Source organism: Pseudoliparis swirei, chromosome 16 (assembly GCF_029220125.1).
Source record: "Pseudoliparis swirei isolate HS2019 ecotype Mariana Trench chromosome 16, NWPU_hadal_v1, whole genome shotgun sequence".
Taxonomy (NCBI): domain Eukaryota; kingdom Metazoa; phylum Chordata; class Actinopteri; order Perciformes; family Liparidae; genus Pseudoliparis; species Pseudoliparis swirei.
The window spans coordinates 10,802,196-10,825,461 of record NC_079403.1 but is presented as its reverse complement, the minus strand read 5'-3'; the positions used below and the strand labels follow the sequence as shown (position 1 = coordinate 10,825,461).

Here is a 23,266-nt window from a genome sequence, read left to right as displayed (position 1 = left end):
TTTGTTTTTGGATGGAACAAGAGATTTTTACTTTAATAAAACATGAATAACAAATAAAGATGTCACTCGTCAATGTAGGACGCAGTAGGTTACACACTTCTGGACATCCTACACTACATCCCTTTTGCCACTGCTCACACATTCATACACCTGCAAAAGGCTACTTCGATACATCAATTATGTAGATTACATTTTGTTAAACAAAAGGTTTCCATGACTTATATTTTGTATCTCCAATTGTTTAATTGTTGTATGCTTTAATTTCAGAGTACATTGAGAAACATTTTAATAAAAACAGAAAAAAAGAGAAATAGAGGTGTTCTAAAACTTTTGACCGGTAGTGCACGCGCACACGCGCACACACACACACACACACACACACACACACACACACACACACACACACACACACACACACACACACACACACACACACACACACACACACACACACACACACACACACACACACACACACACGAGGTGCCAGCTTCACAACATTTAGTTTTTATTTGGCATATATATCTATATATATATATGTATATATTGTAGAATAAACAACATTACTAATCTGATTAAACCCCCAAACCTACTTATTAAAGTGTAGTTGAGATATACCCTAATTAACCTCAATGTTTCTATAATTCATCTGATGCATTTTTTCACCACAAGGTGGCTCTTAATACACACAAAATATTTTGAGACGTTCGTAATGGCATCTAATATACAGTCTAAAAAATGCTGTTGGTTATAACACCCATTATAATATGAGTGAGATAACATATATATATATATATATATATATCATCAATATATATATATATATATATTACATCAAATTAGACATTTTCACAGGAGGTAAAGTATGTGTATAGATGCACATATAGATATGTCACAAAGCACTATAGGCTTAAAACACTGCTGCGTGGGTAATTAAGTGATAGATAATGACTCCTGTGGCACCCACAGTGTTGTCAGAGGGTAACAGGTAAATCAATTAGGGGCAGCATGGCGGACGGCAAACAGTCTCCAGAGAGGCCTCAGATGTAATAGTCAGGGGGAGTGGAGCTTTGGCTCACAAGCAGAAGCCGTACTTGTAACCTCAGGGGGAATCATCAGGTATGCAGTTTACCTGTTGAAGCTCCTGAGGCTGATGCTACAGTCGTTAAGTACACCTGTATGCTACAAAGGAGTGAGCGTGTATGTGCAGGATGTGTTATTAGTTAGCGTGTAGCCTACGTGTGAATGTGGCAATAAAAAACCTTTGTGAAAGAGATTAAATTACAGACAATCTTTTTCCCCACATACACTCTCAGAGGAGTGAGTGTACAATATGCGCTGTCCTCACACACTGCGTCATTGACATCGTCATACGCCACATCAAACGGTTTCGGAGTTGTGTGGCAACAACAGGTTTGTAAACTGAATGCAAAAACAGAACCGCCCATGTGTGGTTGACCTTCTTTGCTCCGTTTGCTGCAAATAACTATAACAATCAAGATGTGACTTGTTAGTCATTTACACTAACATGCCAGGAAAAGTAGCAGTTAAAATCAAATTAAGGGTTTTTATTGCATATTCTCAGCCACAAGGTGTTACACCATCCAGAGTGGAGAGTCATTAATTAGAAGTAGCTCTTGAAGAAGCTTTTAAACCTTCTTGTACTCCTCAGTAATTCAACTTTCACACTCTTTTTAATATATAGACAGATTACGACATTTGCCTTCTGGTGAACATATGTAGCTGAGTAACTGCCACTGTTAACTGTCACTAATACTCATTAGTAGCCTACAGGTATTTCACTTTAAATACAACTGGGGTCAAATCACGGCTCACCTCTACTTGAGTTGATTATTATATTACTCTTTGCACTCCTGCTACAGTCTGCGACACATTTGATGTTGTGTTTTGCAGTGTTGCCTTAGTTGCCTGTAAAAGATGCAGGCCCTCTTTATGGGGGGTAGGGCCTACGATTGTGGGGAACTGCTTTCAGACCGATGGAAATGAGGGGGGGGGGGGATTACGCCTCCATTGGCACTGTGCCTGCCTGTTGCCATGGCATATCCATTGTCCCCCAGCACATGGGCATGTCACAGAAACCTGCAGTGAAAATGGCATCATGTTATTATCGTCCGTTAAAGCTGTGTTTTTTTTCATGTGGAATTATTTGATACAGTACAGTACATGGGGTACCATGCAATTAAAATAATGCACAAATAATAATAAAACAAACAAAACAACGGTCCATTATCTAACGGGCATTGGGTCCAGACAGATAACCCTAAAGAAGGCATGCAGTCAGTAGAATGAGTAACTTAGAGCCGGATTTACAAATGCAATCAGCTTGTCTTGAGTTGAGTCACCACCACACGCGGTCATATGGAGCAAATTGCTTCAGCCTTACAAAGCTGCAACATTTTGCTGTATTTCCTTGGCTGTATTTCAAACTCCCGGTGTGTCTCAGCTCCCAAGAGTATGAGTCATGAGAGGAAGGTAATCACAGGCAATGATGTGGACCGCTGCAGGGCAAGCCCCGTTGTGGAGGAATACCCTTGAGAAAGTCCACGCCGGCTGCAAACGACTGCTCATGTAGGTATTGGGATCGCCCTGACCGCAGAGCCAATCACATAAGTCGGTTTATAAGGCTCAAGCCGCATTATCCAATCAGCGATGAGGTTAGAGTCTCACCCATAACGCCATTGGCTTATTCTAGACAAGGGCGGATTTTTGCTTGCTTCAACAGCACCATCTCTGGCAGGTGGAGTGTGCTTTAAAACCAAACTGTAGGCGAATGTTTAGGACGGTAGCTCGGCATTTATAGGGAAATAAACACCACTTAGCGTGTTCATTTGTCGTCTTTGGGTTGATAGTGTTGCGTTACGTGCCGTTACGTTTCCTTTAAGCTCACCGGGATCTCGGCGGACGGGATCAGCGTCGGGATTTCCCTCTTCGAGCCCGGACACTTTGTGCTCCACGGTCAGCGGTGAATAAGACAACGGCTCCTGCATCGCGTAGCCTCTGAAACGAGACGGAAAAGCCCTACATGTTGATTATGATTCGCCACCGGTGTGAGTGAACGAGAGCAGCACCTCCCGGCCGCCGAGGTCTCACATCCTGGAGCCGCCTGGAGCTCATCTGCCGCGTCGCATACAACATGATATGTTGATGATATTTTTTCTTTGGGAAGTGGTGGTGTCTTTTTTGTTGTTTTTCGTTTCGGGATATGCGATATGCGGATCCGTGAACGCCACGCCACGCAAATGAGCGGAGTTTTTTTTGTGTATGCTCTGAAAATGAGGAAGCATTTTCAGAAAGACCCAGAGAATGGCAAGAAGGTCTCGTCGTCCGTGGGCCCCAGATTTGAGTAAAATGAGAAGGAAAGGAGCCAACGCAACAGCAGCATTATTTTTTCCTCTCAGCAGAATGACACCAAAGGAGGTAAAACGGCGGCGGTAGATAAGACGCAGCATCGATGAAGGCGATCTGGACAAGTTTGGAGTCTCTCTGAATGAACAGAAATACTTCGCAGCTCGACAGCAGATCGTTTCCACAATATTCAAAATAGTTTTCGGCTTTTGAGGGATTTTCTAATTCACCATTTATTTTTGCGTTGCATCTGTTATCCTTTTCATTGTCTTTTTTTTACTATTATAATATATAATTGTTTTAATACTTTCTATCCGGATCCAGCCCTGACTATTCAATGGAAGTATGTTATCAGCTGCCGGTTTTGCCTCTAGACAGGCTGGTTCCCAAGCATGTCCTCAGCCGAAGGGGAGCCATTAGTTTCAGCTCCAGCTCCTCTCTCTTCGGGGCTCCTGATCCGAGACAGCTGTCACAGGTAAATAAATACAAAATCCTTATTCTCTCGCTTTTATTTGTTTAACCATTTGATCACAGGGGAGGGAGAATGCTCTGGGAATCATACGGGCCTTAAACCAGCACATTTAACAAACCACAAATATGAATAATCCACAGGAATCTTGCAGGTGGTTGTTGGATATCTAGGCCCCAACACACATAGTGAACACTCACTTGCAAAGACATTTTCTTATCTCTTGGACCTAAAATACATCAAACTGAAACCAATTCGCATGGTGCCTGTTGCCCACAGATAAAGGCCTTCTTGGCTTACACTTGTGCCAACATTGACAGCGTGTGCCTGAAGTATACCGGTTTACTCCTGCCACATTTGTCAGAAGGAACGTCCCACAGTGTTATTCATATTAACATCCCTTGACACATTGACAGAAGAAACATACACCTTTGAGTCATACTTGGACTTCCTGCTTTTCCAGTCTCGACCTCTTGAAAATGTGCCTCTAGCAAGTATTTCTGCCCTGCAGTGAAAGAAAGAAAAAAACGTAGGCCACAACAACAGTATTTATGTTGTGGAGTCACGTTTTGCTTGACTCTGGCAAATGCATTAGGTCATTTTGTATCTATCTATATCTATATCTATATCTATATATATATACATATACACTACCGTTCAAAAGTTTAGGGTCATCCAGACAATTTCGTGTCTTCCATGAAAACTCAATTTTATTCATCAAATGAATTGAAAATTGAATAGAAAATATAGTCAAGACATTGACAAGGTTAGAAATAATGATAATATTTGAAGTATTAATTTTGTTCTTCAAGCTCAAAGGAAGGCCAGTTGTATAGCTTATATCACCAGCATAACTGTTTTCAGCTGTGCTAACATAATTGCACAAGGCTTTTCTAATCAGATATTAGTCTTCTAAGGCGATTAGCAAACACAATGTACCATTAGAACACTGGAGTGATAGTTGATGGAAATGGGCCTCTATACACCTATGGAGATATTTCATTAGAAACCAGACGTTTCCACCTAGAATAGTCATTTGCCACATTAACAATGTATAGTGTGTATTTTTGATTAATGTTATCTTTAGTGAAAAAACAGTGCTTTTCTTTGAAAAATAAAGACATTTCTCAGTGACCCCAAACTTTTGAACGGTAGTGTATATATCCCACACATTAGGCCTTCGTCCAGAACACTTGCTTAACAAACTGTAACACACATGTGTGCCTGCGACCTCTACTCAGAGAAAAGTTGCACATAAAGTTCTGAGTTGGTAACTTGTGTTACAGTTTTTAAAATGGTAAAACATCCTTACTATTGCTTCAGTAGCTTTGCATAAAAGCAGCAGGGTGTATTCTTATCTCTTTGGACCACTTCCTGCTAGTGGCTCACGAACAGAAGCTCCCACAGCGTAGCAGGGCATCTCCCAACACGGCAACTCAGCATTAAGTCACTGTCTGTGACTGCGAGTGTCGTCCTCTTCAATGGGCCTTCCAGTAGAGCTTTGTGCAAGATGTTGCTCCACATAACCAGCCGTGTGTGTCCGCTTTGAACCTACAGCACCATCACCGGCAGCTCCCTCAAAGACTAATGCAGAGCCATGGCTATCGAAAACCCCAATGTTGCTTGTATGAAATGTTGGCTGGACAATATTTGTATTTCTCTCCATTGATCCTTCTGTGAATTCACTTCTTTCTTAAAGTCATTATCATACCGCTCCATCACTGCCCTCCGTAGTTTGGTAGGTTTGTGAAACACAGCTCAGTTTAATGCTAGATTGCTCATCTTCTGCATACAAATACAAGTATAAAGCTATTGTGTCGGGTTCACCAGGAAATTTGTCAACTGGGCCAGAGTTCATTTTCAATCGTCAGGTGTGAGGTGTGCTGTTATCGTGCTCCATTTTGTTATGTAAAACAAGGGGTCATTTGCAACAAGCAGTGTGCTTTGTAGTGTTAAGTGAGTTTCCCATGAAACAGGAATGATCTACATGTTGATTTTTGTGGAACCATTGTTAAATTCCACAAGGTTTGCACCATTTTGTTGTTGTTGCCAGAACAAGACTGCAACATAAAGGAGGCCTGCTGACATAGTTACTTGTATTTCTTTAACATCCTGAACAGAGCAGAATTGGGTGATGCCTCCACTCATACAGTGTCACTCAGCCTTTGTCAGAGAGCAATTAACTTTCTACAAATATTGTGTTTCGGGCCCTAATTTTGACCATAAGGGTGCATTTGTCCTTGGTGGCGGCTGTGTTTTTGTGTGTGGTTCCACAGGCCTGTTGTTGGTGGAAGCAGTTCTGGACTCCCGTTGCCACTGCCAAGAGGCAGTTCGGCATGTGCCTGGGCTCTGTGGGCAGTGGTTTGGCTGGCTGCCAGACTCACAGATGGCCAGAGTCTCAGTCTCTTTTCATTCTCTGGCTATCTTGTTCCGCTCACTCACAAGCGCCCTCTCTTTCTCCTCTGCCTCCCCTCTCCCCTTCCCTCGCAGATGAAGACATTTCCTCTTGTAAACAGGACAAAAGAGCAGGGTTGAAGACACAACAGAGTCTCAGAAGAATATGTCACTCTGTGGTCGTGGAATGCTTGGTTGGGTGTAAATATGCTGCTGAAGAGGAGGCGAAAACTGCAAAGGCCTTAAATAAATGGGCTCATTTATCTCGTACAATGCCTTTTTATTGTTTTTATTATAATGCGTGTTGGTACTAACAAATTGCTTTTTGATTCATTCCTAAAAGTGAGGTGAAGGGTTATTTGAATGTTCCTTGTATATGGTGATGCATGCTGGTCCCCTCTGAGTGAAGGGTAAACACTGGACTGAGATAGATTAGTTTGGTCCACAATAAAAGGACAGTGTAAGACACATCAATAAGTCATGTGGTTCCCATCTAAACTACAAAACACAGATGTATTGTTATATACAAGTTGGCTTGGCTTTGCTGCACTCATTTCATAGACGCTCCACATGGCAGCCCTATAGCGAAGCTTCTCTGCCATTTGTCTGGCTGTCATGACTTGGTGCTGCACCTCAGTCACACACGGTTGACGTAATTATGAACGAAACCAAAAAATACCAGCAGAGATGCAATAATCAATAAACAGACGCACAGTATTGATGAGATCAGATCAGTCACATGGCTTGTGGTGATAATGGGAGGACGGCAGCTTGGACTGTGAACACCGATCTGCTTTCAGCTCGGTCCGAGATATCATCAAGAGTGTGTTGGCCACTGCCCGAGATCGACTCCTTCTGATTGAAGATGTTTAGGGACGGGAGATGATAAGCATGTGCGTAAGGGTGGGAGATATCTCGGCTTGTTTCATCCACACTATGGATGTTTCTGTGCAGGCGATGATAAGATAACACTTTACAGTGCTTCTTTCTGAGGGAGTTACTTTGTTGATCTTTAACTGAACTGATAAGCATTTATTTTCTGAACATTGCCATCGGATTGACGTAGTTTGAGGATGTGGTAAGAATGCTGAAGGAACTGTTCAGACACTGAGAAGTGTTTCACAACAGTTCTCAAAATCTTTAACTCTCTCCCTGCCAACGTTTGTTTTGCTGCAAGATATGCGCACATGCTCTGGAATGCATGGCACTCTTTGCTAAGCGAGGTGTTTTAGCCTATTTAGTCAATAAACGGGAATCGGATCTTGCATCCTGTCCTCATTCATGCATATTCCCTCTGTGTTTCCCTGCCTGTCGGCCGCTCTCTGTAAGGGGGCCCCTCTTATCACATGACCGTTCTGTTTTTGTGTTGCAGTGTCGAGTGCAATCGGCCGTGAGATTGTGGCTCCATACATCAACACACTAACGGACACATTGTCAGGGGCCAGCTGCTCTGGCTGAATATTATTTATATTTACTGTGGTCCTTTAGACATATGATAGTTGTACACAACTTGGGTTTGTTTGCGCTCCTCACAAGGCTGAGACTTGCAATGGGGAGCATTAAGCTGGCCCACAGAAGCAATTAGAGCCTGGGGATGATGTTTTAGAAGATGAATGAAATTCCTGTGTGGGGTAGATGGCTCGGGAGAATATGAAGCGAGGTTCTCTCTTCCCCCACCCCTCAACTCTGCTTATGTCATAGAGCGCTGCTCTAAGCACATTTATACAAGGCCCCTTAAAGCTCTCTGTGTAAAGAAGGCGTAAATCATTTTAACATGGACACTATACCCGCCAGTAGAAAACAACAACATTGGTTCCAGATATGTTACGGCTTGACGAGCACGCTGCTTTGTTCTTTGACGTCAATACCACTCCGTCTTTCGCCGGCCAAGGCATCGGGCCAATTCACCCCAGGCCTGCCCTCAATAAAGCTGCCCTCTCTCAAAAAGTCCCGGCAGCTGGAGTGGGTCAGAGTGGACAGTGATCTCCTAAAACACTTGCAACAGGTAGACTCCGTCTAGGGCTTTGTGTATGCATTGGCTGATACACAAACACACAGATACTTACTCACTCCAGACTCGTCCGCATTTACGGCCGAGCACTCAGTGACTGGAATGCGCCGTTCCACACAGCAGAGTGCTGCAAGAGGTCATAACTCAGAGGGAAGCTTTCAGTTTATGGAACTGTGCTGAGTCCGCCTGCTATTATCTAGGGTATTTATGTGTGTGTGTGTGTGTGTGTGTGTGTGTGTTTGGTGCACGTGCACAGCTTTGTTTCTCATATGTCAGTTTATAGGAATACTGCTGGCTTCCTCATTTCCTTCTCCCCAGCTGACTTACTGACATCGCAATGCTATGATGACAAGGAAGCATGTTTGAAATGGCTCTCCTGAATTTTAGTTCCTGCAACTCGCCTATTTTTATTATTATTATTGAAGTGCACATAATATATTAATCAATCTGCTTTGAGTAAACCTCAACATGTTGTCAGCATCTGTTAAACCGTACGAGTCCGAAGATGACAAACATTGAAGACCTGGCCTTACTCGCACAGTTGGACATTATGACATCACGTGACCCCTCTGACCTCAGAAACCTGAATGCCATGACCCCAGGCAGCGAGTTTAAGCTGAGATGAGAAACGGAGCTCTTTGTAAACGAGCTCACATGGAATTACAGGCAGCACAATGAGCAGACTGTTGGGCCAGCACTTAACCAAACAACAAACAAAACCGAGTTTGGCTCTCAGACTACGGTGAGCAAACTCCAACTGGCTCCAGGTGTTCCATTCAAGGCCCCCGAAGTCTGTTTCCCAACAATAAGATTAGCCTTTGTGAAGCTTTATGGAATTAAATTGAAATAAAATATGGCCTGCAAACAATTTAAATATAGTTAAACAGTTAATTGCTCACACAAGCACATTTATAAAATCCAGGTGGCAGAATAAGCTCGTAGTTTTGTACGCATTTATCCGTGTGCCAGTGAGTTGATTTGTCTATACGAGTCTCGTGCCTTTCAAAATAAACTTGTTCAGATTAGACCGACTGCTTGGCCTGTGGGGTTGCTGCTTGCAGCTTTCTCATGAACCGCTCATACAAACGGCTTCGCACTCGGCATTGCACTTTCATGGGTCCTGAGCGATACACTTGCCATGACAGAGTTGCGTCACACACCCAAGTTGCTGCAATTTACGGGCAGAAACACCGATGAAATCGGCCTTTCCTCTGACTCTCAGGAAACACCCGGGCCAGACTTTACCATAAAGCAAAGTCGGCTCTGGTCCTGGTACCCCAAATTAACTTACAAAAAGCTCCATTTTAAAAGAACACAAATCAAATCTTACTGTGCACTTCTACTTAAGAGGAAATCGCTGTACATTTGCCTGACCGAGAGATATTACTGGTTACATTGCAGATTCAGATTTTACTCTCAAAATATATATTTATTCAAATATGATGAATTGTTATCCACTATTATAAAATATGAATAAGCTCCACCTTGAAAAGATGTTAAGTAAATCTGAAAGCATTGTTCTGATAATGCCTCTTTCTCACGCTTCACTTGGAATGTACTGTATTGTTTTACTATAAATAATTGTTAAATATGCTATAAATGGTGTTCAGGGCATGTCCATAATTCAGTTTGCGTCAGCCGGGGATTGCCGTCACGAGCGGTTTTCAAAGTGGCGACGCTTGAGTCGGCAGCTGGAAGCTAACGATGCTAACGGCACAAACGGTGCTGACGGCGGATTGAGGGCCGGCGGGACATAATGGGTCGTGACTGCGTCATCAGCGGTAACGAAACCACAGAGTGAGTGCAGTGCCAAGCAGCAGCCAGTGGGGCCCACACAGAAGGAGCACGAGTTGCCGGGCAAATATTGGCAGTGGCAACGTCATCAGTGTTATTGTGTTAGTACGGCAAAAATCTCCACAACTTGAGTTGAAATAGCAGGATGGCACGGCTTGTGTGGAGGCCATCCGTCCGTGCTCGTTGACTGCAGAGAAGTGGGGAAGAGTTCAGTTGTATCCAGCATTTTATATATATATATATATATAGGCCACATCAAATTAGGCCACGTATATCGGCCTCATAACATTTCTTAGAATGGTTTTCTTGTATTTCTAAAATTATTACTGTCCACGATTCACCAGAGATGGATGGAGGATGACGTCCATCTTTTATGGCCCAGTGAGTCACATTTCTCCCTTCACAGCCAAGTTTAGCATGAGCCTGTAATCAGAAAGAGATGCCATGAATGTCTCTAAAGCTGTAATTTCTCTAGTGGCCACGAGAAGCCAAGAATTCCGAATTAAAGTTGTGTTTCTATCTTAAAAAATAGTAAATGTATTTATCATTATAATTTAGGTGCACCAAATGATTTTCGCCGGGTCTTTTGCTCCTGCAGTATTATATTTTAAGCGTTAGCTTTTTTTGGTCAGTTCTTTCACGCACCAGTAATCCCGTAACACATTATTTAAATTAAAGTAAAATGGCCACCGAAGATGTGGAATCAGAAGGGCGAAGGGTCAGCTCTGTGAGAGATGACTAGTGATGGGTATCGTTTGGGTTTTTTCCGATACCGGTACTTTTAAAACGATACCGGTGCCTGAACCGATACTTTTTTTTTTTTAAACGCACAAGGACATTAAAAACCTCTTTGGCCATATTCCCTGTAGAAGCCGTTATCATGGAGCACTGACAAACAACGGATATCAGACTGTTAACATACATAATATATGTTCTCCATGATATGATGTGATATGTATTGTCATGTGCAGACTTTATAGGGTTAATCCTGTCACTGTGTTGATGGGCAAAGAGAACAACCAATCAGAGGGACTGAAGATGACACGTGACAAATAAAGTTTTGCTTCTGACAGCGAGAGTTCCACTGAAACAAAGTGACGCCCCACGGTCTTTATTCCTCCGTCATTATATTCCCGGTAACACCGGGTATACAGCCGGGACCGCTGGACACCAACACATCTGCTAGCAGACTGTCACGCTCGTAGCTCGTAGCTAGCGCTAGCTACGAGCTAACGCTAGCTACGAGCTAGCTTAAGCATGGTTATAATGGCTAATTTATTTCTTGGGCTACTTTTATGAATGCAAGACTTGCAATCAACGTTACGGTACTAATCTGAGTTCAGGTTGCTCATCATAATCGGTCTCCACGTGTTCAGGGGGACCGGTGACGGTCTCCCCATCGCGCCCAGCCTGACGCTGGTGTGCTCCGCAGGGTTCACTAGTCACACACGGCGCAGCCTCCGCTGTCAAACTTAAATATGAGAGGCTCGTAACCTGCTGACAGGGCGGAGTCACCAGAGAAGTTCACAACAATAGTTTTTTTCATTTTCAATCGGCTCAGGCACCGGAAAGAAGCACCGAAATGTGCGTTGCGTTTCGGTCCGGGTAATACCGGTTGTATTGGAACCGGTACCATATTGGCACCGGGTTTCGGTACCCAACCCTAGAGATGACCTCATTGCAGATCAGCTGTTTAGCGATCTTTGGAGCAGGGGAAAGTTGTCTTTTGTTATCAAATGTAGCCTTCAGGGTCACACACAGCGTTTACCCTCCCCTCCCCACTTCTGAAATGAATCCGGCGCCTCTGCATTGGACGAGGGATCTTACAGGCGAGACGGTGTAACGGTTACCTCCTTCGATGATGTTGGGTGTGCTCTGTTTTTCAGTAGTTTTTCTTCTTTTATAATTGCTGTGTGACGTTTTGTGTTTGATGTTGCCTTTAGTCACGTTTCGGGCCACAAAACCTGCTAAATTTCAGGCGCACTCATACATCCAATGAAAAGGTTTAGTTCCACCTCGCGCTCTGAAGCCCTGGAGGTAAACCCAAATCCAAATATTAACATATTAATGATGTCTCAAATGTTTTTTATTTTTTTACTTCACTCAGCGGATGAGCAATTGGCAGATTTCCATTAGGGTAGATCCATTCGCTGTGACACACCCGTTCACAGCAATGATCGGAACCCCTGGTGGTTTCTCTCAAACAAAGGAGCTAGCAGTCGGTCACTATCCTCAGTCACTCAGTCGGTACCTCCTGCAGCTGTTTCATAGGTAACACTTTGCAGTAGCTATCTGGACTGTGGAAGTGGCTGTTAAAGGTTCACGTTTTTTGCATGAAGGATACAAATCGAGCTCAAATAGGAGATTTCCCACTGCTGGTTAAGTGTTGCAATGGAGGACACAAATCAGACCAATTGAAGCAAGAGAAAGTGATCTTGAGAAACTAGCGAGAGTACCAAGGCGAGTGATGTCAACTCTTTGCTCAAAAGCCAATTATTTGATAATAAAATAACATGGCTATTGTTGGTAGTCACAGCTGTAAAGTTAGCAGCGTGTGGAAGACTCCAGTGAAGAGCAAAGAAGGGTAGGTAGAGAGTCATGAAGCCGGTCCAATCATCAGTCACAGATAACGGATTTGTTTCTCCTTTTTTCTGGTCAAAGCATTTGATTAATTGATTTCTGTCGAAGTGTGAACAGAATTTCAACAAATGTCTTTGAAGAAGATTACCAACCCGAACTTTAATACATTAATTTCCCATTTATAACCTTAAGTCCAAGTCCTGCCTTCTCTCTTTCTCTTTCTCTCTCATATATATATTGCCCCATCACCCTCTACTGTGAAGCATAAATGCCCAAAACACAGAGCCGAGGCTCAAGTTCTTATTGTACCATAACTGGACCATGGATGTCTGGTTTTGTGGCGTAGGAGAGGTGTGTGTGTTGTAAGATGGCCCTTTCAATGGTAAAACGTGACCCCCTCCCCCGTTTCACAGTGGGAATGTGACATTGACAAAGTGTTTGTATTGCCGCCTCCTTCTTACGCGTGTGTGTGTGTGTGGGGGGGGGGGGGGGGGCTAGTGTTGGCAGGGCTGGTCACTCGTCCAGCCCTAGAACCAGTATTACACAGTTCCCAAGCATGTTAAAACACACACACACACACACACACTATCCGCCCATGCATCTATACACACAATCTATAATATTCACACTAACCACTAGTGCTGTGTGTAAACAGAGTTCTGTTGACACTAAAATACAGCTTTGCAGATCACCCACCCAGAGTCGAGCTGTTTGCTAGACGGTAACATATTAGCTTTGGATTGGCGGCCGTCATGAGCTTAGAGGACAGATCGTGTCAAGTGTCTTCGTATGTGTGTGAGATTCACAGTAATCCTAAGGATATGAAGTAATTGGTATATAAGCGTGTATATCTGTGTTTGCATGTCATGAAATGGCCAGTCATGCAGGTCCCCTGTGGAATGGGAAACCCTAGAAGGGAGAGTGGGGAGCCGGCTGGAGTGGAGCTCGGGTTTGTGGAGGGCATCAAGAGGTGAGCCAACACCTCAGTGCAGCTGTCTGTCCACAGAGCTCGTGTGCAGGTCCCAGTGTCATTCCCACTGCAGTCCTTTTACTCAAACCATGTTTGCAGTTCGCGTCAGAGAAGGACACTTTGGGTAAATGGTCCGGTATAAACAATTGGCTTGAAAAGCAGCATGTGTGATGATGTTTCCAGTGTCTTTAATCCAAGGTTGACTGAGAAGAGTATTGTTTTATTTAAGCAGTGCCAGTGTTTTCAGACTAGCGGTCCCCATCCGTATACGTGTTGGTGGCGTCGTGCTCGGTGACCGTATACATGACACACCGTTGGATGGATTGCATTCGAATTATTTAGTTTGTTATCTAATTGTTTATGCCGTGCAACCCGTTGGCGGGCCGCATCTGTCCTGTTCATACGTTTTAACAAAAGTCGATTCAAATTCATTTAAATTGCTGACGTCAGATCAGGGAAGTCCATATTAACATACTTTTTTAATGTGTGCACTTTCAACTGTATTTTGAGGCAAACTTTTGCTTGGGAACTGTGTCATACTGGTTCAAACAAACCATTGGTGCGCAAACATACACGTACAAACAACACTGATAAATATGTTCCAGCTTCATATAATTTGTCTGATACGGCACTTACACCAGTTCTATCAGTCATGTGAGAAACACACGTGTTATGGGCGATTTGGCACACATACATACACACACACACACACACACACACACACACACACATGGCAGATTAGAACAAGCGGGAGCAACATTACTCCACCCTCCACTTGTCAAACTCTGTTGTGTTGAGGTGTGCGTGCTTGATGGAGCTGTAATTGTGATACCACGCACATCAATTCTGTTACTTATTACATTATTGTCATAAAATAGTTGCAACATTTTATTGGTATGAACCTTGGACAGTTTATGTTTCTTTTTGTTTTTTTAGAGACGAGGGGCCATCTCCTATGACAGCTCTGACCAGACGGCACTGTACATTCGTATGCTCGGTAAGTGTTTCGCCTTCTATGTTCGTACGTTCACACATGCATGCTCACTGGACGGAAACACACGTGCGCACACATACATCAGTAGGTTTATCTTTTCCATAATCAAGTTCAATTCTTAATACACAATGCAGTGAGATGGGAAATGGATATAAGTAGTGATTATGAAGAGCTGGGGACTAGAGTGTATGTCCACTCAATCCCTGGCCTCTTGGTAATCTCTCTCAATATATATATATATATTGTGTATCTGTAATGTTGAGTGATTTAGAGACTTAGGGTTCATTCTGTGTGTGGCTGTGTGTATTTGCCCATTGTTGCCCTCGGCAACCCGAAACAGGATAAGCGGTTTAGAAAATGGATGAGAGGACAGAAGACTCATAGCTCTGCCAGGCAGATGGAGTCAAATGCATCGAGAAAGCAGCCAGAGCAGTCTTGGCTTCCTCATCAATAAGGCTGTCGAGGATAATGGTGCGATTAGAGTCTGGGGGACCCCTGACATCAGGCTGCCCCACACAATGTGCCCTCGCGTGCAACTCCTGCCACCTTTTATTCATCTATCATATGTTGTTTGGCTGGTAGTGAACAGCAGGAAATAAATATAGTATTATTGCTCCCAGTATTATCCTCTCGGTGCCTTTCATAGATATCTGATTGCTGCTGTGGAGTTTAGTGAGGAGGCAGGAAGCATTGACCAGCGAGGGGAGTGTGGGGCTCACTGAATGTCTTTGTGGAAACCTGTAGCTTTCACATAATATTGCTCTCTCCTTTTTTAATAATTTTACTTTGCTAAGTACGATGGCGGTCTCCTATGTCACCGGCATGAAGCACCTGTGTCTGTAGATTTCATGTGAAATTAAGTGTGAGGAGAGGCACGCTAATGCAGACGGGTGTTTGCCTGGGCCGAGGTCCAGTCCGCCAAGTTGAAGCTGATGTGCTTTCATAGAGCAGGACTCAGAGCTTCCGCCGCATCAGTTATAATGACATGACCTACATCCACGCCAGAGCTCCAGCACTCATGCACCGCAGGAGAAACATGCACCCTGCGACGCTGAAAAAACAACACACACACATGCACACCCACGCACCAAACCCCAACACATAGATTAATGTGACAGATGTATATGCACACACACACACACACACACACACACACACACACACACACACACACACACACACACGCACCAAACCCCAACACATAGATTAATGTGACGGATGTATATACACACACACACACACACACACACACACACTAAGCCCCAACACATAGATTAATGTGACGGATGTATATACACACACACACACACACACACACGTGCCAAGCCCCAACACATAGATTAATGTGAAGGATGTATATACACACACACATGCACACCCACGCACACGCACGCGCCAAACCCCAACACATAGGTTAATGTGACAGATGTATATATATATATACACACACACACACACACTAAGCCCCAACACATAGCTTAATGTGACAGATGTATATAAATACACACGCCTCTGGTTTCAGTCTCCACATTCATATAATCAACTTAACAAATGTCATGTTGAGCATCTTATGCCTTGAATTTAAATTCTTAGTTTTTGATATTTTGCTAGGAGCTTTCTTATTATTCAAACAGCTGTTTGCAAGTAAGTCACATGCTGGTTGGGGAACACCTGTTTGACTGCTTTTAATTCTAATGCACATACGAAACAGTGCTAGGCTGGAAACATACCATTGCACTGTTTAACACGATGATGATGATGAAGATGATACTGTCATATTGAGTCTTGCTGCATATATGTCTGGAACTACACACAAGCATTTTACTGCATCAGTGTCAGAGCACCATCCTGTCGCCTCGCTCCACCCTCACTGCTCCTGACTGCAGTCGACAGGCAGCCCGGCCTGTCTCTCTGTTCTCTGCCCGACGACTAAAAACAGTCATCGATGTACTCCGGATCCCTCTCGGTGTACAAATAGTGGAGCAGATTGCCCTGACATGGCATTGCATGCTCAGCTGTTGATCGATTGACTTTACTTTCCATGGAATTTTCTATTCTGAGGGAGTGTGTTTGTGCGTATCTGTGCATCATACACCAGACTTGGGTGAATTGGTATTTATAAAATTATATATTTTTCTTGTTTTAGTTTGCTAGGAGTACCATAAGGATGTTGTTTACCACTTGTTGACAATAGAGAGGTGAAGTCCTGTTTTATTTTCAATGCTGAGACCAAATATTTCCTCATTAATATGAAAAGCTGAACAATTATGTGGTTTTTTTAATGTACATATAACACATTATGTTACTGTATTAGACAAATGTTACAAAATATTTTCCCATTGAATCATTTCACACAAAATATCAAACTCTCACACAAATACAAAAGCAACCAAATCCAATTTATAAAACAAATAAAGTTCAAAAACACTGAGTCAGTTAATATAAACAATTAGAAAAAGTTTGGGGAACTTTAGGGAGGTGTAAATTCAACTGATGAACATATGTTGGCTGTAGTTGGTAGAACAGAGGCAGGATTTCAGCTGTGTTGGTAGTTTCACATACATTTGTTATTGTCTTATTGTCGTGCTCTGCTCATTGATCTGTGGTAAAGCCCGTCCTTGTGGCACTTAAGCAAGATCAATTCCACGATATAATCAGAAATATTTATTAATACTACTTAGCCTCGCACATTCAGACACTTCTTTGAAAGCAGCATGAATCTTGAGGAAATAAGTGTTGATTTCTTCTAGGAGATGTGAGAGTGCGAAGTCAGGTTGGATTTGAACCGGAACGAAGAATCTCCCACCCGTACCTGAACATCGACTTCCGAACCCTTCACAGTGAGTACGAACCGCAGCCGGCCGATCACCTTCACTACCGAGAGACGACGTCAAGCTGCTCAGTTTGGTCCTCTCCAGAAGGACTGGTAGATGTTTGTGCGCTGCTTTCATGCAGTTATTCACATGATGAGAGAGAACTCTGTTTTATCAAAGCTTGGTGAATGGGAGAGGGGAGCGATAAAATAACCACTTTCAAACACGATGGAACCTTTTTAGAAAGTGTGTGTGTGCGTACATTGTGACCCAAAAGTAATCCTTCGTCTTGCTGACGTGTTTCCGGATTGCAGCCAGGGTATATTCAGACACACTCTGTCTCTGTGTGTGTGTGTGTGTGTGTGTGTCCCCACTGACAAAGCATGTCTGCTGTATGATCCCAGACGAAAGGCTTATGAATGGGCGGCTGTGTCAGCAGCGGCTGTATATCTCTGTGTTGGTGTCGGATCCCCACCGAGTTTGTGCAACCCAAATGATTCTCGGACCCTAATGAGCTTATAAAATAAACATTTACCGCAAAGATTGTTACACATTACATCTTTTGCTAATCGATGTGTGTGTGTGTCCTTGTGTGCAGCACGGCTGGACTCCGGGTCCACATCAGAGAGCAAGGCTCCAGAAAGGCGGGTCCACAGACTGCTCAGCTTTCAGAGGTACCTGCACTCGTCCCGTCTGCTGCGGGGAGTCCCCCAGCAGATCCCCCTCCACCTCCTGGATGAAGACTACACTGGACAGGCCAGAGTAAGACACTCCTCTATATAACGATACCACAATAAATCTCTTTTTGTTCAGACTTGACATCTCTAATGCTCCGTTTCTCTTTTCTCTCACTTGCAGTGCATGCTGGAAAAAGTCGGGAACTGGAATTTTGACATTTTCCTCTTCGATAGGTTGACGAACGGTATGTGTAATATTATCTGAAATCTCTTCAGAAGTTGTTTTGAAAGGTCATGACACTGTAATGTAACGGAGCGCTGATGGTCCAGCACTCGGTCAGCCTCACATTCAATGTACTGCTGCAGACCTTACCTGGTAAGCAACCCGGCACTAGGGCCCCCGACTCAAAGGGCTCAGGCAGCGATAGATTTATATCTGAAAATTATTAAATTATGTTACTGTTTTAACTTTCATTCTTCCATAAAATAACAAAGCGCCTACAAAATATACAACTCGGCTATATGATGCAATATTTAGTTTATATTCCCGTGCAGCTGCAATGGAGTCAACTGGCAACTGGCTTGAAATAAAAACGGCAGCTTTATAGATTCTTCATTTTGTCTTCAAGGGAACATAATGCAGAAATATATGTTTTAGTTAATTCAATGACAGGAGTCTCAGAACATAAGAACAAGATATGTTTTAATATGAATAAGGGTTATGACTCCATTCATGACCGGCTAGAGACGAGTATGTTTTTGGTTGTTTTGTTCTCGCCACACATGTCTCGATGCACACGGTGTAAGAGCAAGAGACTCGGAAAAGCTGAAGTGCATAGTGCTCTTCTAGTGAGAAATTACAAAAAATAAGTAACTATGGGAAGTGAAGGAGGAAGAAGGGTGCTTTAGAGAAAGTGGATGCACGAATACAATTAACTGTGAGCATTCATATTTAACATTGCAACAACGTCTGATTGAACAATTTCCCATCTATTATAAGTGAAAATAGAAGACTCACTCTGATATTCCTCTTGTCCAGGAAACAGTCTGATCAGCCTGACCTTCCACCTGCTGAACCAGTACGGCCTGGTGGAGCTATTCCAGCTGGACATGGTCAAACTGTGGAGGTTCCTGGTCATGGTCCAGGAGGACTATCACAGCGACAACCCCTACCACAACGCTATCCACGCCGCGGATGTCACACAGGCCATGTACTGCTACATGCAGGAACCCATAGTGAGACATAACACGTTGCACCAGTTATGGTATTTCTTTGTTTTGTAATGACGGTGTTTCGGGGAAGGAAACGTTCTATGTTAATGACCAATCATAATGTTTGCACCTGTTGGGTTGTTGTCATTGCAGCTTGCCAAATCTCTGACCTCTTGTGACATCATACTGGGAATCCTAGCCGCCGCCACACATGACCTGGACCATCCGGGGGTCAACCAGCCTTTCCTCATCAAGACTGACCACTATCTAGCTACACTCTATAAGGTAAGCCTGGCAGAACTTTGTTAGGGATGAGTTGAAGTGGACGACATCATATGATTTATTGAATTCATGAGTTTTTCCTTTTTGGTGTGCAGAATACCTCAGTTCTGGAAAACCACCACTGGAAGTCCGCAGTGGGCCTGCTCAGAGAGACTGGGCTGTTTTCCCACCTGCCTGCAGAAGACAGGTCAGTCTGAAATGATGCTAAGTGTGCTCCACACAACAGTAGATGGGCCCCTTTGTAAGGGTCTACTTACGAGTTCAGAACTTCAAGTTATTTCAAAAGACTTCTCTGCTGAGTTCAGAGTGCTAATCTGGTCGTCTTGTCCCCTCAGCCTGAACATGGAGAGGGAGTTGGGCTCCCTGATACTGGCCACCGACATCAGCAGACAGAATGACTACCTGTCCAGGTTTCGCCGGCACCTGGACCAGAAGAACCTGTGCTTGAGCAACGCCAGCCACCGTCACTTCATTCTGCAGGTCCGTCTCCTCCTCGGTCCTAGACACACAACCGGGTTAACGTCAGCTGGCACATTCCTGCTCTGTGCTGTTATCCTGTGTGGTTGTCCAGCAGATGAAATTATGAGAAATATGCTGGATTAATAAGTAAATTCATTTAGTTCATGTAGCCTAATAAGGTGTGACCAGGGCTTGTGTCGATTGCCGATTGAAGGGATGAACGACGATTCTTTTTTACGGCTCCGACTCCTCTCGAAGCCCTTCTGTGTACTAGGAGATGATTCTGGTGGTGACGTGGCATTTCCATCCGCCCAGCCCGTTAATCAGCACGAGTGACAAATACATTTTGAATCCTTAATTACAAAACAGTTTGCTGTCTCTTTTCTATGCATCCGACGCGGCGCATCGCCACACGTCTGCTCACCGAAACTGAGCTCTGCGCTTCATAAGAGCTCCAAGACTGTAGTTAACGTTTGAGAATGCCTGTCATCATATTTTATGATGTACAGCCCCAAAAACACTATATTGAGTTCAACAAATGCTTATTTGAACCAACCAGTTTATTATTATTATTAATTTTTTTTGCAGACAAATTCTTCACTTAACTAAACTTAAGTTATTTAATTTGACGGGCTTTGAATGCAGAGATACATATCCTAATGTCTTTATTTAATTAACAATAGAAAGGCTGTTTGTCTGTAACGAGTTAATTCAGCTGACTTCTTTTAACAAAATACACACACAACTCTTGAACTGTTTAAATGACGATTTAAAACACATGGACACACACAGGAATATTGACGGTCGTCAGCAGAACTGTGAGCGTTTAACGTGTTCTCGTTGCCGCCCGGTCCAGATGGCTCTGAAGTGTGCGGACATCTGTAACCCGTGCCGACCCTGGGAGCTGAGCAAACGGTGGAGCGAGAAAGTGACCGAGGAGTTCTTCCAACAAGGTTTATCAGCTGTTCTACTGTTTGTCATTACCCTGAAACTATTTATTTAGCCTTTGAAGTTAATCCAAGTACATCTCCTCCCTTTGTTTATTCTCTGCTACAAAGTCTGTCTATGACAGCAGAACATATGAGGTCATGTAATAGCTTATGTATTGATTCTGTCCTGCGATGCTCCTTTAGGAGACATTGAGAAGAAGCACAAACTTGAAGTCAGCCCACTTTACGACAGAGAGGTCAACACCGTTGGCAACATTCAAATAGGTACGTAGCTGTGTTGTGTTTTTGTTGTATTCCGCTTTCCCCTCACTTAATATTTGGCCCTAACACGCGCGTCCCGCCTCTTCCCTTCCTTCAGGCTTCATGACGTACGTGGCCGAGCCACTGTTCGCAGAGTGGACCCGTTTCTCTGACACGCGGCTATCCCAGACCATGCTGGGCTACATGGGGCTAAACAAGGCCAGCTGGAGCGGCCTCCACCAGGAACAAGCCTCCGTCTCCAAGGAGGCGGGGCTGGGCTCTGCCGGCGCCGACACAGGAGGCGCCGCCGCCGCTCGGAGGGACAGCGTCACCGCTACAGCCACCGGAGGAACCAGCTCCAAGGAAATACCTCAGGGAAGCAAAGAATCCTGACGCTCCTTGTGTGCCCTTTCATCGCCACCTCCTGACCCCGGCTTCGGGGCCTCATCACACTGGGGGCCCGGTGGGACGTGATGCTGCCCCACATGATCCTGACACCCAGTTTATGTTTTGCTTATGCCTCCCATCTTGATAAACCACTGATTTTATTTAATTTATTTAATTTTTAATTATTCTTTTTGGCATAGAGCAATACATAGATACCTCATTTGGCTACTGCTGTATTTTCCTTTCCTTGCTTTGTTTTATTTATTTGTCCACTATAGTTTTGGCATTACTGACACACCACTCTTTTCCGTTGATGAACTTTGAGGGGAAAGCAGTCGACGAGCTGAAGAAGACACTTTTCTGGTATTTTGAAGTGCCATTTGAAAACAAAGTTTGAATACTGAGCTGAACTCTGAGACAACGGGAGTATTCAGACACGAGACCCTCCTAAGACTTACCGCCACGTTGCAGTTGTATTGAAGATTCTTCCTCATGTAAAACAAAGAGATGTGACAAGCCCAGTCCTTTTGCTGCCTCTACGAAGACTGTTTACGCGTTCCCTTGTTTGTCGTTTCTTTCCCTTGATCTGAAGTGAATCATGTCGGCTCCGCGGTTTGCCTTCGACGCACAGATGTAAAGAACCACTCGTTTGAATTGTCATCCCACTGTTGAAGCCATGAGCAGAACCTTATTCAAACACACCAGATGCCATAAGTTACTCCACCTGTGCTCCAATGTGTTCTTGCACTCAAAATAACGACGGTGTTGGAGGTGCAGCTTCGTCTCCGTGACATCTCGAGACACCGCGACGGTATTGTAGACTTTTTTTTTTCTGGTGACGTTTCCGAATCTTCCAGTGCTGGTTGAACTCGGGCTCGCTTCCCTCCCAGACTGGAGATCAGTTACTCGCTGCACATGCATCTCACCTGGAACGCCACTCCACGCAACTTGACTCGCTCAGGGGTTTTGCCAGTCTCTTATCAAGAGGGGGAGGGGCGGATGGAGAGGAGGTGACGGCGGACGATGCAGGGTTGTTGTTTCTTCTTCTCCTGGCTAGGATCTACTGAAGGAGGCTCTCCCTCGCCGCAGAATGTCTCTCCCAGCCACATGCAACCTAAAGGAAGCTCGATTGATGCCTTATAACTATGCACAAACTATGCTAAGTGACCAAACCAGCGCCTGTTCCCATCAAGTGCATGTGTGCTTGTCTTTGAATGCACTGTCCAATCCCTTTGCCTTTTGTTGTGAGGAACAACTCCAGCTGTCTGTTTTGTTTTCTCTTTTCTTTTGTACGGGAAAAACAAAATGGTCGAGTGACTTTGAACATTCCATTTCTTTGGTTTGTCTACTTTGATTCAATATAGTGGCACAAATTGTGTTCTGTGTTTAAACATTTTGAGAGATAACAGGTGCTTTTCTTACTTTAGCTGATTTGTATTTTTGCTGTAAGTGCTGTAAGACTGTTCATAAAACTGTTTACAATTTGTTGCGACAGCCATTTGAGAAGATTTCAGTGTACGGCCAGATTTTGTAAAGGCTTTGCTGTATTGACCTTTTTGATACATGCCCGTTGCAGTTTCAATTTGAATAATAAAACCTGTTGTTGAACATTGTTTCATTGACTTGGACAGTGAAAGCATGTAGTCTCGTCAACATTAGCAGAAATGA

General features: G+C 43.8%; 1 protein-coding gene across 2 annotated transcripts; it reads left to right on the top strand.

The window, feature by feature from the left end:
• The first annotated feature begins 2,799 nt into the window (after positions 1-2,799).
• pde7a (phosphodiesterase 7A) lies at positions 2,800-23,206 on the top strand. 2 transcript variants are annotated; one of them, XM_056434563.1, is made up of 12 exons: positions 2,800-3,841; positions 14,521-14,581; positions 17,332-17,418; positions 17,990-18,153; positions 18,250-18,313; positions 19,108-19,304; positions 19,434-19,565; positions 19,658-19,749; positions 19,898-20,042; positions 20,878-20,974; positions 21,155-21,235; positions 21,330-23,206. In XM_056434563.1, exons 1-12 carry the CDS (start codon positions 3,704-3,706, stop codon positions 21,602-21,604), a joined length of 1,533 nt encoding a protein of 510 aa, XP_056290538.1. In that variant the 5' UTR covers positions 2,800-3,703; the 3' UTR covers positions 21,605-23,206. The 2 variants fall into 2 exon arrangements, with proteins under 2 accessions (XP_056290538.1, XP_056290537.1); XM_056434562.1 differs by having other exon boundaries at positions 17,329-17,418.
• The last annotated feature ends 60 nt before the right edge of the window (positions 23,207-23,266 follow it).

Excerpts from the sequence above, each read along its gene's own strand:
- pde7a (XM_056434562.1), top strand. The coding sequence starts at position 3,704 with ATGGAAGTATGTTATCAGCTGCCGGTTTTGCCTCTAGACAGGCTGGTT. Across the intron at positions 18,154-18,249 it reads ACTACACTGGACAGGCCAGA|TGCATGCTGGAAAAAGTCGG; the intron begins GTAAGACACTCC and ends TCTCACTTGCAG. Across the intron at positions 19,305-19,433 it reads GCTACATGCAGGAACCCATA|CTTGCCAAATCTCTGACCTC; the intron begins GTGAGACATAAC and ends TTGTCATTGCAG.